Source organism: Cheilinus undulatus, linkage group 16, assembly GCF_018320785.1.
Source record: "Cheilinus undulatus linkage group 16, ASM1832078v1, whole genome shotgun sequence".
NCBI classification, from domain to species: domain Eukaryota; kingdom Metazoa; phylum Chordata; class Actinopteri; order Labriformes; family Labridae; genus Cheilinus; species Cheilinus undulatus.
Window position 1 is genome coordinate 32,752,655 of NC_054880.1, and position 25,027 is coordinate 32,777,681.

At 40.0% G+C, this 25,027-nt stretch overlaps 2 protein-coding genes across 11 annotated transcripts in view; both read left to right on the forward strand.

Annotated features, from left to right (window-relative positions):
* si:ch211-13c6.2 (uncharacterized protein LOC100000125 homolog) overlaps positions 1 to 11,421 on the forward strand; it is a 15,451-nt gene extending 4,030 nt beyond the window's left edge. The window contains exons 3-13 of one of the 2 annotated variants that reach the window (XM_041808612.1): positions 503 to 527; positions 5,253 to 5,324; positions 5,414 to 5,553; positions 5,640 to 5,759; positions 5,961 to 6,006; positions 8,478 to 9,435; positions 9,547 to 9,667; positions 9,751 to 9,816; positions 10,075 to 10,179; positions 10,266 to 10,506; positions 11,019 to 11,421. In XM_041808612.1, coding sequence (XP_041664546.1) covers positions 503 to 527; positions 5,253 to 5,324; positions 5,414 to 5,553; positions 5,640 to 5,759; positions 5,961 to 6,006; positions 8,478 to 9,435; positions 9,547 to 9,667; positions 9,751 to 9,816; positions 10,075 to 10,179; positions 10,266 to 10,506; positions 11,019 to 11,257 — 2,133 coding nt within the window. In that variant the 3' untranslated portion in view covers positions 11,258 to 11,421. The remainder of the gene's footprint in view (positions 1 to 502; positions 528 to 5,252; positions 5,325 to 5,413; positions 5,554 to 5,639; positions 5,760 to 5,960; positions 6,007 to 8,477; positions 9,436 to 9,546; positions 9,668 to 9,750; positions 9,817 to 10,074; positions 10,180 to 10,265; positions 10,507 to 11,018) is intronic. The other variant, XM_041808613.1, reaches the window with a different exon arrangement.
* A 4,619-nt stretch (positions 11,422 to 16,040) lies between these two features.
* The window catches only part of nfyc (nuclear transcription factor Y, gamma), a 35,110-nt gene continuing 26,123 nt past the window's right edge, over positions 16,041 to 25,027 (forward strand). For 4 of the 9 annotated variants that reach the window (XM_041809100.1, XM_041809108.1, XM_041809105.1 and 1 more), the window contains exon 1: positions 16,041 to 16,159. The gene's annotated coding sequence lies outside the window, so the exon portion shown is untranslated. Of the gene's footprint in view, positions 16,160 to 16,356; positions 16,485 to 23,516; positions 23,649 to 24,019; positions 24,566 to 25,027 lie in introns of those variants that run through there. The other 5 variants (XM_041809102.1, XM_041809107.1, XM_041809103.1 and 2 more) reach the window with 4 other exon arrangements.

Consider the following 25,027-nt stretch of genomic DNA (forward strand, 5'->3'; position numbering starts at 1 on the left):
TAGATCCTTCTTACAGAGGAAGGATCCTGGACTTTAAGAAGCAGTCCAGCTTTTGTGTGGGGGTCACTGGAAAAGGTAATGGTATCACTGTGGTCATGTGTTCCGGAGAATTTCCTGGTACATTTGTCCACGTGTTTTTGTTATCTTGGTGAATGTGAAGAAAACTGGACACTTCTCCTATCGTTTCATTTATTTGTTCTTTTTCAGGTGATGTCATCTTTCCAGTCGAATAATATCCAGTGTAGTGTTTGAAAGCTGACATACAGACACTTCTTCATTTAGGCTGTTTTGGGGACCTGCTAAATACTTGGAATGTACTGGGAGGATGTTAACCTTTACTGCACCTCATATGAGCTGTAGTTTTGGTGAACCTCAACTAGTTGAATATGTGTCCATGATAATTCCTTCTCTGTTTGTGACAGTGGTGAGCTCTAACCAGTGTCCTGTCTACTCAGTACTGATTGAATTAAATAACTTTATTAATTTCCTTTCATTTTGACAGAAGGAGGAGGGCAATGTAGCAGCGGGTAAGTAAAACATCCTCAGCCTCATCATTCTGTTTTTTTCAGGACATTAGTTTATTCACAGTCTGATCCATTTAGGTGATTCAGTCCAACTGTGAAGGTAACAGAAAACACTGAAGTCTGTTTCCTGTTTTAAAGGACAGATTTCTGGAGTCCAACTCTATCAGAGGTTGGAATTCAAAATGAAAGAGAAATATGGATGTTTGGACCGTATTATACTGGAATTGAAAATGGCAGATAATCCATGTAGGTAAAATATTAGCATGGGCCATTTTCATGTAATCAAAATTTAAAATTGTGAGATATTTAGATATGACAACTTTAAGGTTTAATGCTGCGTTCCAGTTGTACTGGGAAGTCAGAATTTCCGAGTTCCCAGGAATGCCCCCAGAAGTCGGATTTCCGTCTCGGAAAGTCGGATGACCCTCACCAACCCCGACTTGACCACAGTGTCATAATCCAAGATGGCAGTGTTGTGCATCAACAGTAATGAAAGCTTTTAGCACTTCTGTTTTGTTTTTATGAAATTAAATAAGTGGTATATGTAGTACTGTCCAACGTCTATCTGTGGACATGGTACTACGGTGTTTGTATGTGTAAAATACCGTGTTATGTGTTGTTTTCAACGGGTATAGCTAACAACAGCTAAACTTTTCCTTGGAGGTGTCTGTCTTGGTTTTCCGAATTGTTTACTGGAATGCCATCAACTCAGGTGTGATGTCATTCCCAGCTCTGACTTCCGAGGTAACTGGAACGCACCATTAGACATGGTCTCAACTATGGTAAATATGTCGTATTTGACATATTGGCTGGTGCTTGTGTCGAGTGCTGAAGGATGGGGTGAACTCCTTCAGATTGGTGATGGTTTTTTGTTTATATCACATCATGTCTAAGGACATGACTGTACTTGACTGCAGCACAAAATAAAAGATTGGAAAAGAATACAGAAGGATGAATTTGTTGCAGTATAACTCTTAGCATGAACAACGCTGTCAGCATCTCACTCACTTTCTGAGATTTCTTCAGACAGCACCTGCAGAGTTCCCAGATTGTCTAACTTGGACACTGTGTAAATTTGGTAGGAGGGAGCTGGTTGTTAAATACTGTTTAACTTTGGGCTTAACAGGTTTTGATATTTGCGTTCAACTCTTTGGGGTAATGCCCAGACAAATGTTGGAGTGGTCTCGCACAGCCAGACCCATCTCCACATTTTTGTTAACATTGTGAAACTGCTTCAGTGAGGTATGTCTGGATCCATTGTGGTTTTGCTCTAAGGAAAAAAAAAAGACTCCAGACTGCTGGAATCCAAACTGTCTTTGGCAACTCTAAGCCAAGGATGAAGAAACTCTGCCCTCGCACAAAGGTGTCAGGGAACATTTTCATATGGAGCAAGCCTTTGCTGAATCCTTCGAATCAAAGAAAGCGCCAAACATGCCTTTCTCTGTAAGCCAAACGCTCACCATATTACTTATTCCAGCATGTTGATGGCTAACTTTAAAGTGGTTTTAGTTTAACTTTGAGATTCTCAAAAGGGTGATGTGGGGAGAGAGAGAAATGGTAAGAGAATTCCCTCTAGGTGGGCAGTGGCAGGCTCAAAGTCAGCTGTACATTGCCTGTTTAAGGCAAGAACATGCCCCTTTTGGTAAAACTTATCTAAAGTATGAAATGCACAGATTTATTGGTGGGACAGTCAGTTGTTCTACAGTAGAACTGCCATCAGATGTTGGGATAATGATGTGATGTAAAAACGTGACCAACAGGATGAAATGGCAGCATTTGTTTATGCTTCTGCCGTTTCTAACCATAGGTCCCATAAAACATGGAGGTAGTCACAGTGAATTCCCCCTTTGGTGTCTGCAGAGACATTTTGAGTCCAGAATGGCGGTTCCATGTTGACAACGTGTCAGATATTTCCACCTGTCCACCAGCTCACCCACGCCCAAATTCATGGAGTTGTAATGATGACTTTGTTGAAAGTGGGAATTACCATCTGTGTTGATGAGAACTCCAGAAGCTTTTGCAGCCAGCCTCAAATGGACACTCAAGGAACTGCAGTTTTCGTACTACTGCATTGGCTTTATTTTTTTAAACACATGAGGCTGCTCGGACTTTATGCCTAAACCAATACACTGAGGCTGCAATAATACATTGTTTGGGGCTTCATTGTGAAAGTATGAAGGCGTAGTGACAGTGGGGCTTTGTCACAGAACTGTGTCAGAATCATTGTGTAAAGAGAGACTTAAATGAAATCCTGTTAACTGTCAAGCCGACTGGATCCAAGTGAAGAGTCTTTGGTAGCAGGTAAAAATGTGTCAAAGTGCTGCGAGATGAGCCTAGGGCTAAAGAGCCTGCTATTGAGTCTTCTCTCTCTCTTCGTGGTACCCTGGGGAAAATATTAAGTCCTGTTTTAATATCAGTACAGGACATAATTGTGGTAAGTTTTTCATTCACACCAGTGCAGACTGCTGTGGACTTAGACTGGTATTTGCGGAAGGACAAGTTTTTCCATACATACTTGATACTATATTGGCCTGGCATTTCACATGTGCCGTTCACAGTCTACAATCTCTTACGGCACGGGGCATCAATGTATTTTAACAGTGATGTCCAACCTCCATAAAATCAAGACAAAGAAGTCATCAATCTTTATGAGTGGTCTGTGTGCTTGTTAAGGCTTTAATCAACCAGAATCATGGATTCAAAAATATTAACAGGCTTGTACTTTCAACACAAGAGCTGTTGATGCAATCTAGTTTGGATTGTGCCCTCTTCTGGTGTCCACAAGAGGAAGGCACTGGCACAAACTTTGATGGTAGAGTTGAGTACCTGCTCGGCTGCTTCAGAATGCATTGATGCAAAAATGGTAACCATATGTAGGTCATGGAGCATCAAGTTGTTATGGGCTGCCTCGGGTAGCAAAGAGACTGGTGTGCCTAAAAGATGTCAACATGGTGTCTTTCAGCCCTCCACATCTGAGAACAGGAAGCGTATTCAGTTACTAGCAGGTCACACCTGCAGAGAGTTTAGACATTGTGTATATGTGAATAAAGAAATGAACACCAGGATTTGAAAATCGTTTTCAACTTTTGTTCAATTGATTACAAATGCACAATACAGATTCAGAATTTGATGCCTGCAACATGTTTCCAAAAAATTGGGACAGGGTCAAGGAAGAAGCACTCATGATGGGCATTCACTAAATCAATGATGGCACAAGGTTCTCCACTTTGTGAAAGACTGAGTGGGCAAATAGTCCAACATTTTATGAACAACATTCCTAAAGAAGTTTCACTGTCAGCAGTCCATACCATCATCGAAAGGCTCCGAGCATCCGGATAAATCTCTGCATGAAAGGGGAAAACCAACACTGAATATCGTGATCTTCAATACCTCAATTGTACTCCATTAAAAACCGGCATCAGTCAGATGGATAGTACAACGTGGGCTCTGAAGACTTTGGAAGGCCATTGATAGTTAACACAGCACGTTTCTGCATCTACAAATGTAAGTAAAGACTACCATACAAGGTGAAATTCATACATCAGCAACATCCAGATGGGCCTGAGCTCGTCTCAGAGGGACTGACCAAAATTTGGAAAGTGTGCCGTGGTTTGAAAAGTCCACATCAGAAAATTGGAAATGATGGCTCTTGATAAGTCTCCCAGGCTCAAAGGGAGAAGGGCCATTTGGGCTGTTTTCAACGCAAGGTTTCAAAACCAACATCTGTGATGATGTCAGGGTGTATTAATGCCCATGGCATGGGCCACTTACACATCTGTGAAGGCGACATTAATGCTGCAGTGAACATACAGGTTTTGGAGCAACATATGGTTTCATCCAGACGTCTTTTTGAGGGACGTCCCAGCTTATTCCAGCGACATGATGCTAATCCAAATTCTGCACAAGTTACATCATGGATTTGCTGTGAAAAGAGTACATTATGAGGAACAAAATACAGCAATGGCAGCAGCCTAAGATGTTCATCAGTTAAGAATGGGAAAGAAATTCACAATACTTTATAAGTGTCTTCAGGTCTCAGACACTTACAGAATGACGTTAAAGAAAAGGTGATGTAACACTGTAGTAAACATGCTCCTATCTCAACATTTTGGAATGTGTTGCAGGCAGCAAATTCAGTGTGTGAATCCCAAATAAACAGTTTTCAATTGAATATGAGTTTATATTTTCAAATCACACATTTAATACGACTTCTCAACTTTTTTGGAATGGGTTTTGTAGAAGAATCAGCCACAGAAATGCATCTGAACCACATCTGTGCATGCTTGCCCAGGAGACATTTTTCCACCTTTACCTGAAGAAGGCTATGGTGCACGTGTAGTTGAAGACAGTATGATTCTGTTTAATAAAATGGAGCAAAGAGCTGTGGCATGATGCTCAGGATACAACAACTATGGTAGCTTTTTTCATTAATCCACCATCAATGACATTAATTTGTATGCAAGTTCCAATTTAGGTGTTTTCATATCAAGATTTTAGAGAGAAGGAGCTTTTTCTCTCTCTGGGCACTGGCATTCAGGAAAAGAAGAAAAAATATTCAAGCCGTAAACATCTGGGTCGACATGGGTCTTGTCAGTTGTTATTATTTAAAAATATATATTTTGATCCACATTTTACTCTTAAAATTGACCATAGATACATAATTCTTTATGATTAAAAACTGTCCCTTGTGATTTTTAGGTTTCTAATTCTGGGTTTATTTCTTTTCAGGGCAGAATGTCCCGATATTTGAGGACATTATACACTACCTGGATTACATGAAACTTGATGAGCCCATCATCGGTGAATGACTCAACACAAACCATTAAAACAAGATGCACTTTTTCACATTATTTTGACCCTTATCTTTTTTTTCCATTTTTATATTTAAGGTCTGAATTATTTGGAGGAACTACCAAGTAATGACCTACTGGCAGGTCCAAAATACACGTGTCTACTTTGTCACCAGACTGCTAACCTCCATGAAACAGTCCGCCATGTGATTGGACGTAAACACCGGCAAAAATATGTGGTAAGAATACTTTCTACATTTGATTGGACTTGTAATCAAGAAGGAAACTTGAAGCAAGACTTGATGAAATTTTGTCTTTTATGCAGGAAATGAAGCGTCCAGACTTGGTGACCTGGGATAAACAGAGCATAACAAACCAAGCAGGGAAGATCATCAGAGCCAGAGCGGAGATAATAGAGAGACAAGATGGACGAGGGACTCCTGTGGTAGGAAGCATGGTCATTCTTAGACACACACACACACACACACACACACACACACACACACACACACACATATATATATATATATATATATATATATATATATATATATATATATGTATATATATATAATCTTATTTTATATCATAAATTATTGCCAATACTAACAAAAATTGTTTTGATTTCCTTTTTTTTGTTTTTCAGACATTACCAAAAAAGAGGAAGGTGGGCCAGTCAAACATCTCTAGAGGTACATCCACACCCTGAAGTTAGCATTTTGCATCCATAAATTTAATTTCTTTTCTGTTTCAAGCTGAAGAGAAGTTGTGCACCTTAGTAAGCTGTGCCAGTATCAGTAAATGTATTTCTGCAGAAAGGCATATGGGCGGGCATATGTCCTGTGTCTCTGAGGACACAGTCAGATTAATCTTAATATTTAAAAAGGTATAAACATTGTTTTTATCTGATATGTATGATGAATAACTTAAAGTAAAAGAAATCATGCTGTTAAATACAAGGTCCATTCCAGTAAAAAAAAAAATAATGGAAATTAATCACACTGACATCATACGTCGCTGTTTTCAACAACTGTCCGCCATAGCGTGGTTAACTTGATGAAACCCACAGCTAAAGATTTTGTTGTCTTGGATTTTAATTGTTTTATGTCTGAAAGATGAGCACCAACCAGGATTGATTTAAGGACAGCCTGTCTCTCTCTCCAGAGCGCATTCACACAACGGACACACATCTAGAAGAGCTCTCTAACCAGCATGCAGAGATGTGCTGAAGTTCTACATTAAAAAATGCTGAATTCATCTACTCGTGTAGACTTTTCTGTTTTAAAGTTTACACTGGGGTCGCTACCAGTGTTGGGCAAGTTATTGAAAAATAGTAACTAGTTACAGTCACTAGTTACTGCTTGCAAAAAGTAACTTAGTTAGTAACTGAGTTACTGCTTTGTAAAAGTAACTAATTACTTTGAAAAGTAACTTGTTTGTTTTTTTGTTTTTTTTTACTTCAATCCTCATTGTAGCCTACACATCACATTCATTTGTGTTGTTGTGGCAGTATGAGAGGAAACAACTATTTTCATATAACATATAACATTTTTTCCTCATTATTTCTCTGAAGGCAGAGGACTCTAGAGCTTATATCAGCGTGTCTTTAACAACATACCTTGTTATCATTCCGTTAGTGCTGCCTTGGTGACACACTGTGCAGCTGGCGGTGATTTAAAATCCAGCTGTGGTTGTTTACATGGAGTGGCTCCTCCTTGGTCTGCCAGGCTAACGTGAGCTGTACCCGGGTTACCGGTGTTTGTAGCATCCGGCTCTCTGGAAACTAGCTTAGCTTTAACGTGTGTTTAACTCAGTACTTCATAAGGTTGGAATAACTGTTCTTGGCGGTGAGAAAGTAAGTTTCCTTCCTTGTTCTTTTCGTCCTTTATCCTGAGGAAGGAAATGAATTCTGGTGTTTCCAAGACAGAGCTTAGGCTCGAGTGCTCAGCCATGATGTGTGTGCACGCTTCAGTGCCTGTGTCTGTTTGTGTCCGCAGAGACTCTGTTCTCTCACAGCTGATGTACTTACAGTCCTGTCACGTCGTCCCCCGAACCAGATGTTTACTGACCTTCATCAACAAGTTGTCGGCTGTAAAAGTAACGAGTAACGTGTGATTTGAATTCTCAGTAATTGTAACAGCGTTTATGATTTTGAAATGCGTTACACTACTAGTTACCATCAAAAGTAAGGGAGTTACTGTAACGCATTACTCCCAACACTGGTCGCTACTTTAAAAACTTTCAATGCCGCTTAAAACTTTTATGACGCCACTGACAAGAATCTTCTTGCACACTTGTGTGCATGAAAACTTGTAAATGAGGAACAACAGCTTCACTTTAGAGACTAACAAAACACCAATGAGGAAGCAGAGAGACAGAAAGAGGGACAGACTGCCTGTGTTCAGTAGCTCAGTACTAGACTACTCTAGACTCTGGTCTCCCATCATCTGGATAGACCACACTTGGAGGTCTGCAGGACTGAGTATTAGTGATATTTATCATCTCCTCTCCAGGTAAACCAGTTAAACTGTGGTTAAAAAAATCAATGTTCTGTAGGGCTCGAAATCTAGCATGTAGAAATATTCTGATGGTAACTGCAGCATACAGTTCCATTTAGAGCTGTAAAGTTCTAACTTTCCTCTGTTCATATCCATTCATAATGGCTGTCCACACTTCTGACCCCAAACGAACATTCAAGATCACATGACTGCTTACAGCCTATACTGAAATTTCCCTTTAAGATGCCAACTAAACATTAAAACTACTCAAGGGGTTTTTTGTTCACGGCTTTACTTATGCCAGATTTTAGAAGTTTACATGAAAATGTGTATTTACTGTTATACTGACAGATCATTTAATAAGAATGCTTCACCTGTATGAAGGTAAGGAATACTGATTGGCATTTTACAGTTAAACAAGATAATTTACTCAAAGGCCAGCGTCAGCCTTTTAAAGTCACATGTTAGCATATTTTCTTCAAGGCTGTGGCATTTATTCAATTATTTATTAATGAATTTAACATGACCTTTTCTGTAAATAAAATCAGCACTGGAGGGCCTGATTTTCACCTGCAGTTGAACAGTTTTCCACTCATTAAAAAGCTGTAAGGAAACTTTAATGAAAAGTTTAATTTGCCTTAAATTCTGTTCTCTTTGTGTCCCAGCTCCTCAAAGGCAGAACCAGAACTGGGGCAGAAACGTTCCACAGAGTTTAACCAAACGAGACATCCCATCACGCCTTCCTCATGTAATGACCAATCAGGATGAGTACTTTCACCAAGAGAGGCTTCCACCAAGGCGTCTAAACACCCCCCCGTTTCACCCAGAAGAGCCTCCTTACGTAATGAACAGAGACCGACAGAAGCACCAGCAAGATAACGCTCTCAGTCATCACGGCATAGAAGAAGGGCTTCCAAGAGCAGACTACAGAGACCAGGATCTTTACCGTGAAGAGTACATGGACCCTGATTATCGTAGGGGATATAAAGGGGAAGACTCACAACGAAGAGCTCTGCTTGAGCCAGCTGCTGGTCCCAGGTATGGTCTGGGGGAGGAGATGCATCATGACTCAGCTCAGTGTGAGGATAATTACCCAGATGAGGCTCCTCCTTACAGGAAACCTTACCAAGAGAGAGATCTGCTGAAGGAGTTCTACACTGAGGAGGTGAGACGTCAGCAGGCTCGCTCAGCTGAACACCAGCCTTCAGTGAAGCACAATGTGGAGGACCACCGCTGGTCTCTGGACCGGGATCCTCTCAGACATGAGGGTAAAGTCGGTAGGCAGGGTCCAACTGAAGCAGAGGCCAAGAGAAGGAGCTTCCCTTCACAGATGGGGGATGACCGTGTGTTTAATATGATCAGAGAATATCCAGGGGATATAAGGCAACCACCCCTGGAGGAGGCAGTAGTGAGTCCAGGGCCAAGTAGAATGGGAGCGTCTCAACCCCAAAGACAAGTGGAAGTTAGCAAAAGACAAGTGGAAGTTACCAGGACATTGGCTGATGTCCCAGAGCCATTCAGGCGCTTTCTGCAAGGGCCATCTAATGAAGGCCAAGAAAACAGGAAAAGGAAAAGTCGCTTCTCTGATGCCACAGCAGAGGAGGTGGAAACCATGAAGGAGCTGTGAGTTATTGTTAAACACTGCTCTTCATTAAAAAACTGACGATTCATGTGGGATCAAGGGCTCTGTGTTTTATCTTCAACTATTTTTTAATTGCTTTTTTGTGCTTTAAGGTTCAGTGACGAGCTAGGACCTCCAGAACCAAAGTTCCCCAGTCGTCCTCGACCCGTTAGTGTACCGCTGAGGCCTGAAACCCACAGGACACAACATCCTGACCTGTACATACAACCACAGGTAGGAATAATGTCATATTTTATTATTAGATATTTAATAAACTAAAACTTTGACTCACTTCAGTGATGTAAATGTTTTTTTAGAGCACACGTCAGACTGACAGAGACCCAGCAGACGACTCAGATTCAGCAGGGGTCTTTGAGATGCTGGTAAGATCATAACGCCGGCACATAACACTGGGGTCTGTTATCTTACATTTATTTTTTAGAGCTATTATGAAGACATTAAGATTTTATGTCAGTCTTGGTGATTCCTAAACGCAGCATGGCTAAATGTAATATTTACCAATATTATCTGACCTATAATTACCCCACTGTCCCCTTTTAGCTGCCATCAATATTTATTTCCACCTGTTTCATTACAAACAAGCTTTACCTCTTCTTCACCTTTTTCTTTGCCCCTGCTAGAGAGATGTTGAAATTGAGAATGCAGAGGAGGCAAACTACCTGAAGAGCAAGCTTTGCGACCTTCTGAAAGACTTCAAGAGTAAAAAATCTGAGAAAGCTGCTGGGGTACGAGCTGTCCTTTTCATTTAACATGGAGTTAAATCAGAGGAAATTAATTACTGAAACAGTTTCTGTTTACTTTTTTCTTCCAGCTAAATAGCCAAGGTCGAGTAGTCATGTCAAGAGACTTGGACAGTTTCAACACAAGAACCCCTGAGCCAGCTCCAAGACATCTGTATGAGCCAGCAGTAAGACTGGATTCAGACCACAGAAGACCAGAAGAGCTCTACTTTCCAGAAAATCACAGGAGAAGAGAGGAGTTTATCCCTGACAAACGGCCCCAAGAAATCCACCATGGAGAGCACAGACGCTCTGAAAGAAACCAGTTTGAAGGTAAATCACAAAAAATCAATCAGTTTATTCTCAAAATGAATAAAAATGCAATACAGTCCATCCGGCTAATTCATAGCAAACTCATTTGTGAAATGGAACTCCCCAGAAGCTCTGTGGAGCTTGTAGATAGAGGCCCAGACATGGTTTTACAATGAGATAGAACGAAGGCTCAGGAAACCTTTGCTAATTGGAATTTTCAACAGTATTCTAAAATATAAAACTGGTACAGGCCTATTGATGGAAACCCATGTGAAGATGCAGGCTTATTAGTTTTCATATTACATGCAATAAATACAGTGTTCATAGATTTGTATTTTCTGTTAATTGCGCGATGTAGAAATTTGTTGTATTAAAACAGGATAAGGTTTATGGAGAGTTTAGTATCCTGTTTTGTATAAGCAGGTGTCTTACACTGTCTTCTTTCTCCTCATTAGATTTGGTTTAATAATTACTGTTATGTATACTTGATTTTAAATTGTTTCATGTGTATTTTACCATTATTTTTCTTACAGATTTGGGGTGGCAGGAAAACTTACAGACACCACATAGCAGCCTTCGAGATGAACCAGCATCTTATTCTGAAAGGCTTCCAGAGCCCAGGTACACGCGTGACTACAGACATGCTGCCCCTAAGTTTTCAGTTTCTCCCCCTCGCTTTGATCAGGGGCCCAGGAGGGACAGGAGCCCCCGGTACATGAACAAAATGGACAAAATCACCTCAACGCTGCTGGAGCTCGTCTCAAGAAAATAAAACACCAAATTTCCATGAACTTTATGTTTCTTGGTGTGTATTTTAGATTTTCCTTACTTTGAAAATGTGATTAGAGTTCAAACAAAGACCATCAATACTTTTTTTTATTTCTTAAGGACGAATGATGGGACATGAAATAAAATATCTGACTGCTGCAACTGTCACAGATTTTTAGTCATTAATTGCTGTTATCAGCAGAAGCATTGAAGGAGTTTTATAGAGGGTTTTTTTTTGGCATTATAGGGTTTCACAGTGTAGCATGTTTAGCTGGTGTCAAATGAAAAGTAACAGTACCTCATTGATGCTTTTGTTTAGATCATATTTAATGAAGCTGCTCAATCTTTTAATGAGTTACTTTCAAATTAAAACTATATATGTATATGAGTTTGGTCAATTGTAGGATCACAGCCAATACATAAACATTAAAATAGAAAATCCTGAGCAGCAGTGGCTGATGCTTCCAGTTGTGTCTAACAGTTGGAAGCATGCATAGTAACTCACAATAGAAACACTTTTTTTAACCTCCTGGGACCTGAGCTTTTGTTTGGAATGCATTTTTAGTGTCTCCCTCTTATTTGGGGTAAATAGGACCTGATGCCTTTAAAAGCTCAGCCTTGTCTTTGAGCAGGAATTAATTCTGACCAAACATGATGTCCAAAATCCACACAAATTCACCGAAAGAAACTACCTCAAATTTATGGATTTTTTTTTTCTTTTACACATTTTTTAAGTTTCCCAAAAAAACGTACCTGAAAAAAGTCTAAACATTCCTATAAAAATTTCCACAAACATAATGATTAAAAAATCCCTGAAATTACAATACAGTCCAGTAAAAATTTACGAATATTTTCAAAAAGATTCAGTAATTATATTTGGATGAAATCCCCCAAACAGCCAAACAAATTCTCTAAAATTCCCATTAAAATTTGTGGAAATTTCAAAGGACAACCCCTCCCCCCAAACTCCCAATCAAATTCCCAAAATGAAAACAATCTATTTGCATAGTGCTAATTTGAATAGCTTAAAATTTCTCATAAAAAAATCCAATAAACTTCCAAAAATTACAAGTTTATTAAAATTACACATAAATGCCTGAAATCTCCAAACAAATTCACCCACACATCTAAAAAAAATATTCCCATGAAAATACCAAAAAAATGATGATGGTAATGTTTTGGGGGCAGTGATTCTCAACCTACAAAAGGCATTGACGCTATCAAATACAACATCCTTCTGTGTACGTTATCGACTTTTAATTTTATGAAAACGCTGTTGATTGGTTTGAGTCTTCTCTTTAGAATAAAGAACAATACATGAAAGCTAACCCACAGAACTCATCTTTTAAAAAACGGGTAACCCCCAAGGGAAAATTCATGGCCCTTTGCTTTTTAATCTCTTTATAATGATTTGCCAAAAACTTGTCCAAAGATCGGCGTCCAGCTTTATGCTGATAATGCAGTCATTTATGCTCCGGCTTTATCACCTAGTAAGGCAGCAGAGATCCTAACTGAGCATGTGTATGATGTCCAACCGAGGCTTGAACACAGTTACCATATTTTGAGTTTAAATAAAATTGTCCATGTGTTTCTCCGTTACAAATCAGGGCTCACTTCAAAGTTTGAGGGTAAAGATAAAGAATAAAGAAATAGAGGAAGTTAATGAATTCATATTTTTGGGAATAATCGTAGATCCACAGCTCAGGTTTGATAAAATCAATATAACCGTAAAGACCATCCTGGATTGTTTTTAATTAATTAACCAGCCCAGGTGTTCAAGTAATCTTTGATTTTCTCTCATTTCTCATATCGTTTGACAATCTGGACTCAAGCTTCACCTTCAACAATCAGAAATCTTTTATGATTATTCAATAAAGCTCTAAAAGAAATTATGGATAAAAACTCATCACTGGCATCAAGGCCACATTCTGAAAAAAAAGTCTGCGGAGTTTTGAGAGTTTCCTGCATCTTTCTTTTCTCAAATGAGTTTTTTATAATGTATTAAACTTGATCCTGAACCTTTATCCAGATTTGTTTAAAAACGGGACGGCAGCAGAGGAACAAGAAGCTCAGTGAACTGAAACGTAGATCAACATTGACACAGTCAGCTTTCTCCACTAAAGGCTGCAACTCTGGAATTCATCACCAGCTGAAATAAAACTTATCACAGACTTAAAATCCTTCACTACAAAGGTCAGAGCTGGATAAAAGCAGCCCAGAGCTGTACACATATTTAGATTGTCATGTTTTAATCTTTCTATTGTACTGTTTTTTAGAATGTATTTTTTTTTTGTGGTTATGTATTTATTGTCTCTATATTATGGGAACTACAGAACCATTTTAAATGTTAAATGCTACACATTTATGAATTGGCCAATGAAGCACCCAATTAAGGACATGAGTTGCAGTCACTGATCATTTTGCTGCCATCCAATTTCTGTCTCTTTTGACCCATTTTTGACACTTTTTGCTTATTTTTGCCACTTTTAACCCTTTTTTGACTATTTAAATGACTTTTCCCCATTTTTTCCCACCCATTTTTGCCCCTTTATGCCTTTCTAAGCCCATTTTTGCTGCTGTTATCCCATTTATGCCACTTAATCTATTCTTTTCCCACTCTGTAACCACTTTCTTTCCAGCCAGATTTTGCTACTTGTGACCAATTTTTGCCAGTTTTCAGTTTTTGGCCTCTTTTTGCAATTAATACATTTATTTCTTTCAGTTTCTTCTGTATATTATGCTCTGTTGCAGTCTTACATTACTTTCCTAATGGTTTAGTTCAGTGTGCCTGTCCACATCATAACATTACCATAAAAAGGTGAGTCTGATTTATGGAAAGGGTTTTTCATTTTGAAAAAGGCTATACTGTAATACAGCATAAATTAGAAATACATTAAATATTTTTGTGGCTTTGATAAGAGTGGTTAAAATATAAAATATCAAAATATAAAATACGCTTATCACAGATTAATTTTACAATAGACCATGATTATCCTGGCCTCCATGGGCCCCAGAAAGCTCTCCCGTTTATCTCCCCTTATGGGCAGCCTTGCTCTGTAATGAAACTATGTCACACTAACCTTGCAAAGCAGATGCATACGCCAGTTTCTGTATTTCTCAAAACAAACCCATCTGGCGTGTCAGGTTAATGTCACACTGCATTCCCCCAGTACCTCAAGTAAACCCCTTAAACTTCAATTGACTCCACACAGTCATCTAAAAAGTCTAATTGTAGAAATTATTATTAAGGTGCAGGAAAGCCAAAATGTAATGTCCCCATATGCACATGCAGTGACTTAGTAGGTTAAATGAGAATAAGGTCCTGAAAGTGGTCATTTAGTGAAGATTTTTTTTAAATTAACTTTAATAAGTAATTTCAATGTGCTAACAATCGTACGTACCAGTGCATATAAGATATAAATTGTATAAAACACAAAAAAAGGACTGAGGGGACCTGCAATAACAAAGGATAACAAAAAAATTAAAGTTACATTAATGATTTAAAATGATGACAGCAAAAATTAAATACATAGAAAAGAGAATTAGTTACAAAACAGTTCTGTATCATTGAAATCACATACATGGATAATTGTGTTGTTAGTTGATTCAAGAGACTCAAAATAAAACTTTAAAATAATTTACAACAAGAAGTTGTGTTGATGATGTTTGCCTTGTGGATGTGAAATTTTGCTAGCAAAATCAAGAGGTTGACAAAAGTGCATATTGTTTATCTTCACATTCAAAATACATAAAAAAACATCTTTTGTCTTGAGTGTTAATCACAGTCTTTGTTTTCTGTGAGACGGAGGTTTCAAGGTCTTTCCTAAATGTCTTTCAAAGGGGGCAACTAAAGAATGAGTGAATTAGGGTGAATTCAGCTAAAATTGGCCAGCTTTATGGTAAAAGATCTATTCAACTATTAAATATCCCATGCACAAGATCTAATTATATTTTTACACATGGTTAAAACCCTCTTGAATTACTAAAAATGTGTGAGAAAAAGAATTATTTTGGAATTATCAGAGCTAGATAATACACCCACTTTGAGCTACACCACCATATTCAGGTAAAATGGACCAACAGTGATTTGATATGAAATCTTTGTTATTTTAACACCATATATTTTCTTTGATGTAAAACAGAAACAACAATGTAAAAACATGGCATGCATGACAAAAAATTCCTTTCATTAATAGATGTTAAATTGAGCTGATCATGTTTGAACACGTTTCTATATGCTGGTGTTTTTGTTTCTATTTTATGGGCTGATTGTGCATAAATGTAGAGTCATTTGTCTAAGGTTTTCATAAAATTTTAACATTTAACAAAATTATACAAAAAATACATAATGGTAAAATTGCTAGAGACGAGAACTTTGTTGCTGCTTCAGCTTTGAACAGTGATATCTGAAGTGTTTCAAGTGCAACATTTAAACATTTAGTGTCTGCCCAGTCTTTATTATCCTACCCCATGATCTTTATTAATATCAGCCTTCACTCCGTCAATTCTGATGAGATTCTGATCTTATTTCTTTGTGTTGTCTCTTTTTTCTCTCTTGTTCCCGTTAGTCTGTCCTCCTGCTCTACCGCCATGTCCTACTGTATTGTACTGTCTGCAGCACCATTTTGCGATTTTTAATTTCCACATATTATGATCGACTAGCAGACCAAAGACTGGACCATTTTAGTTTAATGTACCTTATTATTTTACATCAGAACGCAGCTGTCAATATGTTGGTCATTTAGTGAAGTTTGACGTCTTTTCCCCAGGTGACGTGATGCCGACGTCATCGCGTTCATGTTTGTAACTCTTTCCGGTTCGAGTAGCAGCCATCTTGTTTCCCTTGCTAGCTAAATAAAATAAATAATAGGCTGAGGCGGACTACCCTTGGATCCTGTTAAAGAGAGTGAGTAAGATCCTGACCTGTATCTGTATTTAGACTGTTTTAGTCGTAATGAGCCGGTGTCTGGTGTTAGTAAGGACAGTTTCTCCTCGTCTTTCCGTCCGCTCTTCTTGACCAATAGACGGTTGTTTTGAAAGATGAACAGAGGCGCCATTTCCCTCCCCGCTCTCTGAGCCGCTCTCTGAGCCGCTTATTGGTGGCCCGCTGAAGGATCACGGCGGTCAGGAAACTGGTGGTTACTGTCCTCCATGTTGGCTCTGGTGGTAGTCTTCCTCAGACCCACTGTCCGTTGGTACCGGACCCCGAATGGCGGCAGTAGCAGAACGAAGTGAGCCCTAAAAACCTTGATTGGTGGAATCTAGTCCGAGGTTTGATTGGTCTGAAGGACACATCCAAACGATGTCTTTATTGGTTAGACTGGTTCTTCACAGCTCTGAAAGCTTTACTAACTTTCATCTGACGGGAGGACTCTCTGTCCGGGGGCGATAGAAATAAGACATGAACGGTTACCGGAGAGGAACAACAGACACCGGAGTCAGTCTGAGTGGAGCTAACGTTAACTTCACTACGTTAGCATTAAGTTACCGTCTACACTACAGTATACACGTTAGCCACTGATGCTAAAGGCTAGGCAGCTGTAGTAATGTTAAAGACCTGCTCATTTCTTTTAATTCTCTACTCTAACCCTGCTGATAATAAAACACCGATGCTGGCTATCTTTCCCTAAATGAGGCAGGGGTTATCTATTATTTCTACAGTCTGTTATTATCTGTCGCTTTGTCCCCTAAACTGCCTTATGATATGTTAAATCCCAGTGCAACTGTCAGGTCGTCTTAAAGGCTAACACATGAAAAAGAGAAACTCCCCCCTTTGTGTTCACACATCAAAATTAAATCAACATCCCTGGTAAAATGTGAAATGGTCCTTTTCCCTGCTAGGTGTCAGCAGAAGGGCTGGAATAATAATCTAATCCCCCCCCCCAAAAAATTCCATTTTATTTGTGATTATCTTTTCAGTTCCTCATTTTATGATTTTTTCAGCAAACACAAGCAATAATAAATAACCTGTTAGTAAACAGGTTTAATTAAAATTCTTAGTACAGTTTTAGAATCTTTTGGTTATCCTCATGTACCTCTTTGTCATCTGTACTCTTTGTTGGAAGAGGAAATATTGAAATCAGGCAATATTCTGACCACATTTAATCTGAGAGGTTATATTTTTGATTGCCAGCAGGTTCATGTTGGTCTTATTGGTGTCTATTGTTGCTATACTTGTACTGTCATCATTACTTCTGTTTTAATTATGATTTTGATTATGATTATGATATTATTGCCATCTATATGGATTTTTAGTATTGCTGTTTATTAGTTTAAAAAGTTAATCAAGTTAATCACATCCCTACAACGTGATTAATCACAGCATTTTGGGGGTTTTGGTATTTTTTTTATATGTTTTTACCAGGCCTGTTAATATAAAAGCGTTAACGCTTGTGATTAATCTGGAAAGCTTAACACATTAAAAAAATAATGGAATTTAATCATATGACTAAGTTTGACCACAACTTCCTCCCGTAGTCCTCCTGCACGGATGTTTACGTCCCTGGGGTGAAAAGGTAAAAATGGGGGTCAAACGCCCAGCAGTGATGAGTGAGGAGACAGACCCAAAAAGCTGCCTAATGGAAGTCTGGATGAAACAAAAGTTGTGTGTACATACTGCGGTGATGAACTGTCTTTACTCCAGAGTACAATGAGTCTGAAGTACCACCACCGGGCAAAACACATCTTTGCCAAGGTTAGCAAAGATGCTAACAACAACACGGGATCAAGCTATGATAGCTAATGTTGCTAATACTAGCAAAGATGCTAACAACAACACAGGATCAAGCCATAATGCCAAGCTACACCGGTGCAGTCCAGCAGACTGTGATTTGTCCCCAAAACGACAACATCTAAGCTAACTAATGCGATTGCTAATGGCTCGTCAGAGACTGTAGACCATCAACATCGTTGACGACAAGGGGCTTCAGGACATCATCTGGGTTGCCTGGATGACCCGTACCACAGAACACCTACGAGAACTACTGTCACAAGAATCCATGAACTTTATGACAGCTAAAAAAGCGACTAAAGTGGAGCCGCTGGCCTGAGCTACATTTATTACACTGACGAGAGACCACTGGACATCATTCAGCAACTTCAGCTACCTTACTAAAACTAAAGAAATAGGGATATGATTAACTTGATTAATTTTTTTAATCAATTGACAGCATTAGTTTTTACATTTTCAAACTTTATTATTTTCAAGTATTTTATTTTAATTCAGTTAATTCTATGCACAACACTTTGAAAGTGCTTTATAAAAACATTATTTATAAATCATACTTGTTAAATACTGCCATTTACTTGCATTGCATATCAGTTAAAAGAAGTACAAGTGTGGTTTTTGAATAGACATTTTCAACAAACTATAGTTTTTAAACTTCAGCATCTCAGCTTATTTGTAATGGTTTGTTAATCAGAATGTCTTAATGAACCGAGCAAAAATATTTACAAACTGCAAATGAGCCCAGCAGACAAACACATCAGGTACAAAATACTTGATGCTGTAAAGTGAATGATCAGGTGTGCTGTTGCCCTGAGGTAGCTATGGTTGCTGACCGATGCCCAGTCGTCTCCCATCAGTATAATAAATGTAGCTGCTCCACTTTTGTTGCCTTTTCGCTGCCAAATAGTTCATGGATTCTTGTGACAGTAGTTCTCCTCGTAGGTGTTCTGCAGGTTGGGTCACCTGACACGATCTGGATGTTGTCTTTAAGCCCCTTGTCGTCATTGATGTCAATGGTCTGCAGTCTCTGGTGACCCCATTACCAATTGCATTAGTTAGCTTAGATGTTGATGTTTTGTGGACAAATCCAGGTCTGCTGGACTCTGCCGGTGTAGCTTGACAACCATGGCTTGATCCTGTGTTGTTGTTAGCGTCTTTGCTAACATTAGCAAAGATATGCTTTGCCCGAAGGTGGTAAACTTCAGACTCTTTGTGCTTTGGTGGAAAGGCAGTCCATCACTGCAGTATGTACACACAGCTTTGGTTTTATTTTAACTTTTATTAGCCGGCGTTTTAAAAGAAATCTGCCGTGGCGCAGACCCGGGTCTTTCTCCACACTAATCACTTCTGGCTGTGTCTGACCCGCCTCTCACCTCTTCACCTCCAGACACGCAAACATTCGTGCTGGAGGACTACAGGAGCAAGATGTGGTCAAACTTGGTCATATGATTAAATTGTAATATTATTCCTTTAACGCGTTGAGGTTTCATGATCATGAGTGTTAACACGTTTATGTTAACAGCCCTGAAAAATACATAAAATGCATGGTCTTCACTTAAAAAAACTGTTTTAAATGGAGCTTTCAAGATAAATTGCATTAATTGTGATGAATCAAGGTCCAAAATTAGTGCACTCTTTTTTTTTTTAAATTGTTACCAATCTCATGCTTTATTAGGACTGTTTGCATACCTTGGTTAAGCCAACCACAGTGATGTAGAATAAGTCCACCACTGCTTCTTAAAGGGATATTCCGAGATTGTTGAAGTTGCATCTTGTGAGGTACTTGGCTAGAGTAGTGGCCTTGGCCTCCAGTGATTTCTGTGAAAGTTGATCCTGTGGTTATTACGAGCTCAGAGAGATCCGTGGCATAGTGGCTATAGATGGGAACGTTTCATCCGCGTAGTTTAACGATTTTACATAAAAATGGGGCAAGAAAATATGTTTGCTTGCCTGTACGCTGTTGAAAAAGTACATAGTACTTCATTCCTCCCCAAAACATCATCTGTGTTGGGCACTAATTTACGATGCAGCTTTCAGGATTTGGTCTCCCTGCGCCACACACTGATCCTCTGATCAACTGTGTGGGTCTGTGGGCTTCTACAGAGATAATGACACCACACACACCAAGCTAAAACAAAGATAATATGAGCTTTGTCAACTCGAGTGATGATGATGACGTTGCCGTTTACTGTGGATGCGAGAGGATATGAAACGGAGTACACCAAAGAAGAAGTTAAACAGATGGAGAGTCAGCAGGCTGAAAGAGAGAGCAGAGGAACTGCATTTGAAAGTTTTGAGCAGGAGAGATCCCGAGCATAGGTTCACATTTTCCACACCTACACCACCAGGTTGCTCGGGATCTTTCCTGCTCAAAACTTTCAAGTGAAGTTTCTCTGCTCTCTCTTTCAGCCCGCTGACTCTCCATCTGTTTAAGTTCTTCTTCAGTGTACCAGTGTGCCGGTGTCTATTGCAGCTGCTTTGACATGCTTGTATTGTTCAGGAAAGGGAGAGTGTTTGAGAAGTGGGGCACAGGTTGTGCCACACATTAATGGCCCCCTTGCAATATTTTCCTCAAATGAACGTTTCTCTTTCTTACGAAAACATTTCAGTGAAATTAAGTCAATTTCCATGATATTCCAGGTTTAATTGTAGATTCTGTTTCTATTTGCCAAGTCTGCGATTTCATTAACGTGGAAATCACAATGCCCCTTTAAAGGCCTTTCTTCTATATACCTCTTGAGAATCGAATACTAAAATAATTGCAGTCTTTTTATATGGTTGTACATGCACTACCTGGCATCGCGATTGGAATTGCAGTTATATATTACATGTGCATCACAACCTTGTATTGTAACAGATACTTAACCAGTCTGGTTCTTACTAGAGCCTGACCAATACAGGATTTTTGGAGCCGATGCCGATTCCGATATTGGGTGCTAAAAAAAAGCCGATATCCGAAATATCGGCTGATATCCAATATATTGGCCAATAACCAATATATTGGATGAAATAAGAACATTGATATACACAGGATATATACTGTAAATTAACACTCATTCTTATATTTAGGCTATATTATCTTTGTTTATTTCACAAAGATGCAACTTAGACGATGTTAATGCTATATAGTAGTCTTATATTAGATTATGTGGACATGTGAATTAACAGTTCCATTTATCATTGTTTACTCTCTACTCCTGCATCTCTACTGCTCTAAGCAGTAAAGATGCAACTGGTCGACTACAACTCCCACAATGCTTTGCATGTCAAACAAATATGACTGCCCTCTCAAGCAAGTCAAAGTACATGATCGAAAATGGACTAAAAATGGACAAAAAGACCCCGAAAAGTCACCAAAGTTCCGGGCTCACTACAACGTCGTCCTTTAGAGCTACAGAGACATCGATGGTAGCAAACGAACAACAAAATGTTCGGCTTTTAGAGTAAATAATAAAAGAGTACATTTCTATGACTTACGGTTCAACAGTTATCAGCATTTTTATAAACTGTGTCACGTATTGTTGTATAGGACAACACTGTCCTCAGAGACTCCAGAAAGTCGGCCAAGTTCTGGGCTCACTAGAAAATGTTGTGTAAGAGCTATGAATGTGTGGAAGACATGATTAGAAAGGCACAGTTGATCCGTGCCGCGTGAGCTCGAAGGATTAATATATTGACTACATATTGGCCGATGTTGATTAATCTGTGATACGCTATAATTGGCCCACTGATCAATCGGTCGGGCTCTAGTTTTTACTAACATCATCCTGAGGTTTAGAATTCTGGTATCATGACAGCCTTACTTACTGCATTTTCCATTCACTCTTTAGCATTGGAGATAAATTCAATTCACAGCCTTGTTCCCTTTTGGTTCAGATATTACACTGTCGCCTGAACAAGGTTTATTTTTATGCTTTAATTTTTTCTGTGCATGTAAAACACTGCAGCTGCTTTATCCTTAAAATGGCTGAATGAGGGTCAGACGTACCTTAGGGAACTTAATCTGAGTAACCTGTGTGCAAATCGGCTCAGTCCTGCAGGTGTGCATGTGTTTGAGTGTTTTTGTGGGTGAATGCATGGCTCGGCCCTGCTACCCTGAGGGTGCTGTGTGTTTATGAAACCCATAGTCTGGTCAGTGTATGTTTATCTCTAAATAGCGTCACTGAGAGCAAACATATACCAGCTACGGGCTGAGCAGGTCATGGGAAGGTCTCATTTGTATGGTGACCTTGCCAGGTGTCATTACTGAGGCATTTTGGGTAGCTGGAGTGCACCTACAGAGAGAGCTGCTCTGGCATGGCAGCAATGCTGGAGAGATTAATCTTTGTGCAGCTCAGCTCTAATCATTAACTGGATGGCTGTAGTACCTTCTCTTGTCCCAATGCACTTCACAAAAATAGAAAAGGGAACATTTAGCTTGCTTTCTCTTGAGTCTCTTTCTGGTGCTCTTGCCCTCTCTTCAGTTGTGCTACCCCTCCCATCCTGTGAAAACTCTCCTCTCTGTCCTTCTCCATCCTTCCGGTTCCCCTCCCCCTATAGGTTTTTCATTGATGGGACAGGTTATCTCTCTTCTTTTCTCTAGCTTGTGTTTTTACTTAAAGGGAAGATTTTCACTAGGATGTAGTCTAAAGATTAGTCATTATTCTAACATCCATTTGTATAGAAACTCTACTGTCACACATCTATGTTTCTAAATGAGTGTGCGTATTAGATGTGAAATAAATGAGTGGTTCATTGAATTGTAACCTCACTGAGTTTTGCTTATACCTAGAATTGTCATACCTCTTTGTTTTAAAGTGAAGGTTACTGTGTCAGGAGTCTGCACATGTAACTAGCATTGAGTTAACAAGAAGGGCATTGTGTGACATTGCTGACGTGTATTTTTTTGATGACGCTCTGATTGTGGAAGTTGCTGTGAGCATAGTTTTTTGGGGTCAAGACAACAATGTCCTTGTTGACAGACTTTCACCCACATCCTTTGAGTCTTGTTTATCCACAAATAGAGTGAGACTAAAATGCACTCTTTTTTAATCCCTCTTCCATGCAGTCAGCTGATTTTCTGCAAAGGCTCTGCAGCGATCTGTCCTGCTGCAACCAGTTTTTGTGTAAATTTGATTGATACCCTAATGAGAGTTTCATTGGATTAATGTTGTGGCTGCGGTTAGTTGCATAACTAAGTGTTCCCTTGAGTCAGTTTATCCTTATTGTAAGCGTATAATGAACGTGGACCTTTCATTAAAGTAACAGCACAATGAATCTCATCACAATAAGTAGCTGTTTTAGAGGCTACATGTCTGCTCTGTGTTCTTCTGACTGAGCAAGGATGAATGAGAAGGCAAGGACAAAGTGTGGTGTATGTGTGTGTGGAAGTGCATGCCTACCTGTGTGCACGTATGAGTCTGCCCAGTATGCTTTTGTACTTTAAATCATGTGGATGCAACATGCGGCATCTATTCTGGCACTTGTTTTAGCCAGTGAGGGCCGGCCCGGCTGCTTGCATCACCGCTCAGACAGCCTGTAGCTGCAGAGAGGAGGCGGAGCTGAGGGAGACATTTAGTTTGACATTGTAAATAAGCAGAGCAGTTGTCAGAGAGCAGCCTGTGGAACCTTTCTCATCTGTCCTGCAGCAGGAGAGCCAGGGACCGCCTGAGGACAAACCATGCGCGAGGCAAGCTACAGCGAGCACAGCACACCTTCACACACTCCCCCGGAGAGCTTTCCACAACTTTATTTGCTCTTTCTCTCCTTTTCTCCCCGCTACTCTCTCTTCCTCTTTTCTTTCCCCTGACCCCTATCCTGCAGCTCAAGGTAACTTAGAGCAGGAAGTTGGCTGTCGGTAAAAGGGGGCCGAGCTGAGGAAAGAGGAGGAGCAGAGGGCTGATTGACGTGTGCTGCATCCAGTAGCTTAGGAAGTCCTTGTTTTCTCATTGGCTGCAAGTGCGAGTGTGGGGCGGGAGCTGGCAGGAAGGCGGTGTTGGAGTATCATGTAGCATGCTAGATTGATTACTCTTGAATGTTAAAGGGGAAGGAGGCTGGAGATTTTTGTCTGTGAGTCGGGAGTTGCCGCTGTCCTGTTTGCCTGCTGCTGTGCTGGCTTTCTGTCCCCCCTCTTCGCCCTCTTCTCTGCGCCGGGCCAGGGGTCAGCTCAAAGACAAACGCGCGGGTCACTGGCTTTAGAGAGGGAGCGAGGGGGGGTGAGAGAGTAGAGAAGAAAGAGAAAGAGAAAGAGAGAAGGTCAGTGAGTTGGGAGGACTTCGGGGGCTGTATGTTTGGGCAGCAGGAGGACGTTGGGGGGCTGCTGAAGGAGACGGGGCAATGTGTAAAGAGAGAGTGGAAGAGAGAAAGGGGGAGGGGTAGGAGTGCTCTTCTCTGTATGTCCAAGCAGAGAGTCCTTTTTAGAGCCGTCCAGTGTAGCCAGAGTGCCTTTTGTCTGTTGATACAATCAGAGGACCGGAGGAAGTGAAGAGTTTTTCTGTCAGCCTCTTCTTCCTGCTGCTGCTCTCAAGGAGACTTGGACAGGTCTATCTCTTTCACCTGTTTGGCTCTGTTGGACAGGGCAGACCGCTCACCATGAAGGGCATGGGGGTAAGTTTGACTGCTGCTAAGACCTGGTTTAGGCTTAAAGTTTCTGAATATACTGTCCAACTCTGGTCACTTTCTGACATCTGTCTCTCCATCACTCTGCAGTGATGAGACAGTGTCTGTCCTTTGCTGCCGTCCTCAACCCCCCTCCCTCTCCTGTCCTGTAGTACTCTCCTCTGTAGATTGGAGTTGTTTGGTTTGTGTGTCCATGTCCTTCAGTTGTCACTTCATTGTAACACTGATGTTTTTACAGAATTTTCACTTGTTGTGTTGTGACTTTGGACCACACACAAACACACACACACACACACACACACACACACACTTCAGCACCTTCTCACTGCCCTGCAATTGACTTCATCTGAGCGCACTACTGCCACTCTGTGCTTAGATGCTCTTTACTGTCTTGGTGGTGTTGGTATCTTCTGGACTTTTTCGCCACTTTCGCTTCGGGTGCCTTTTCGG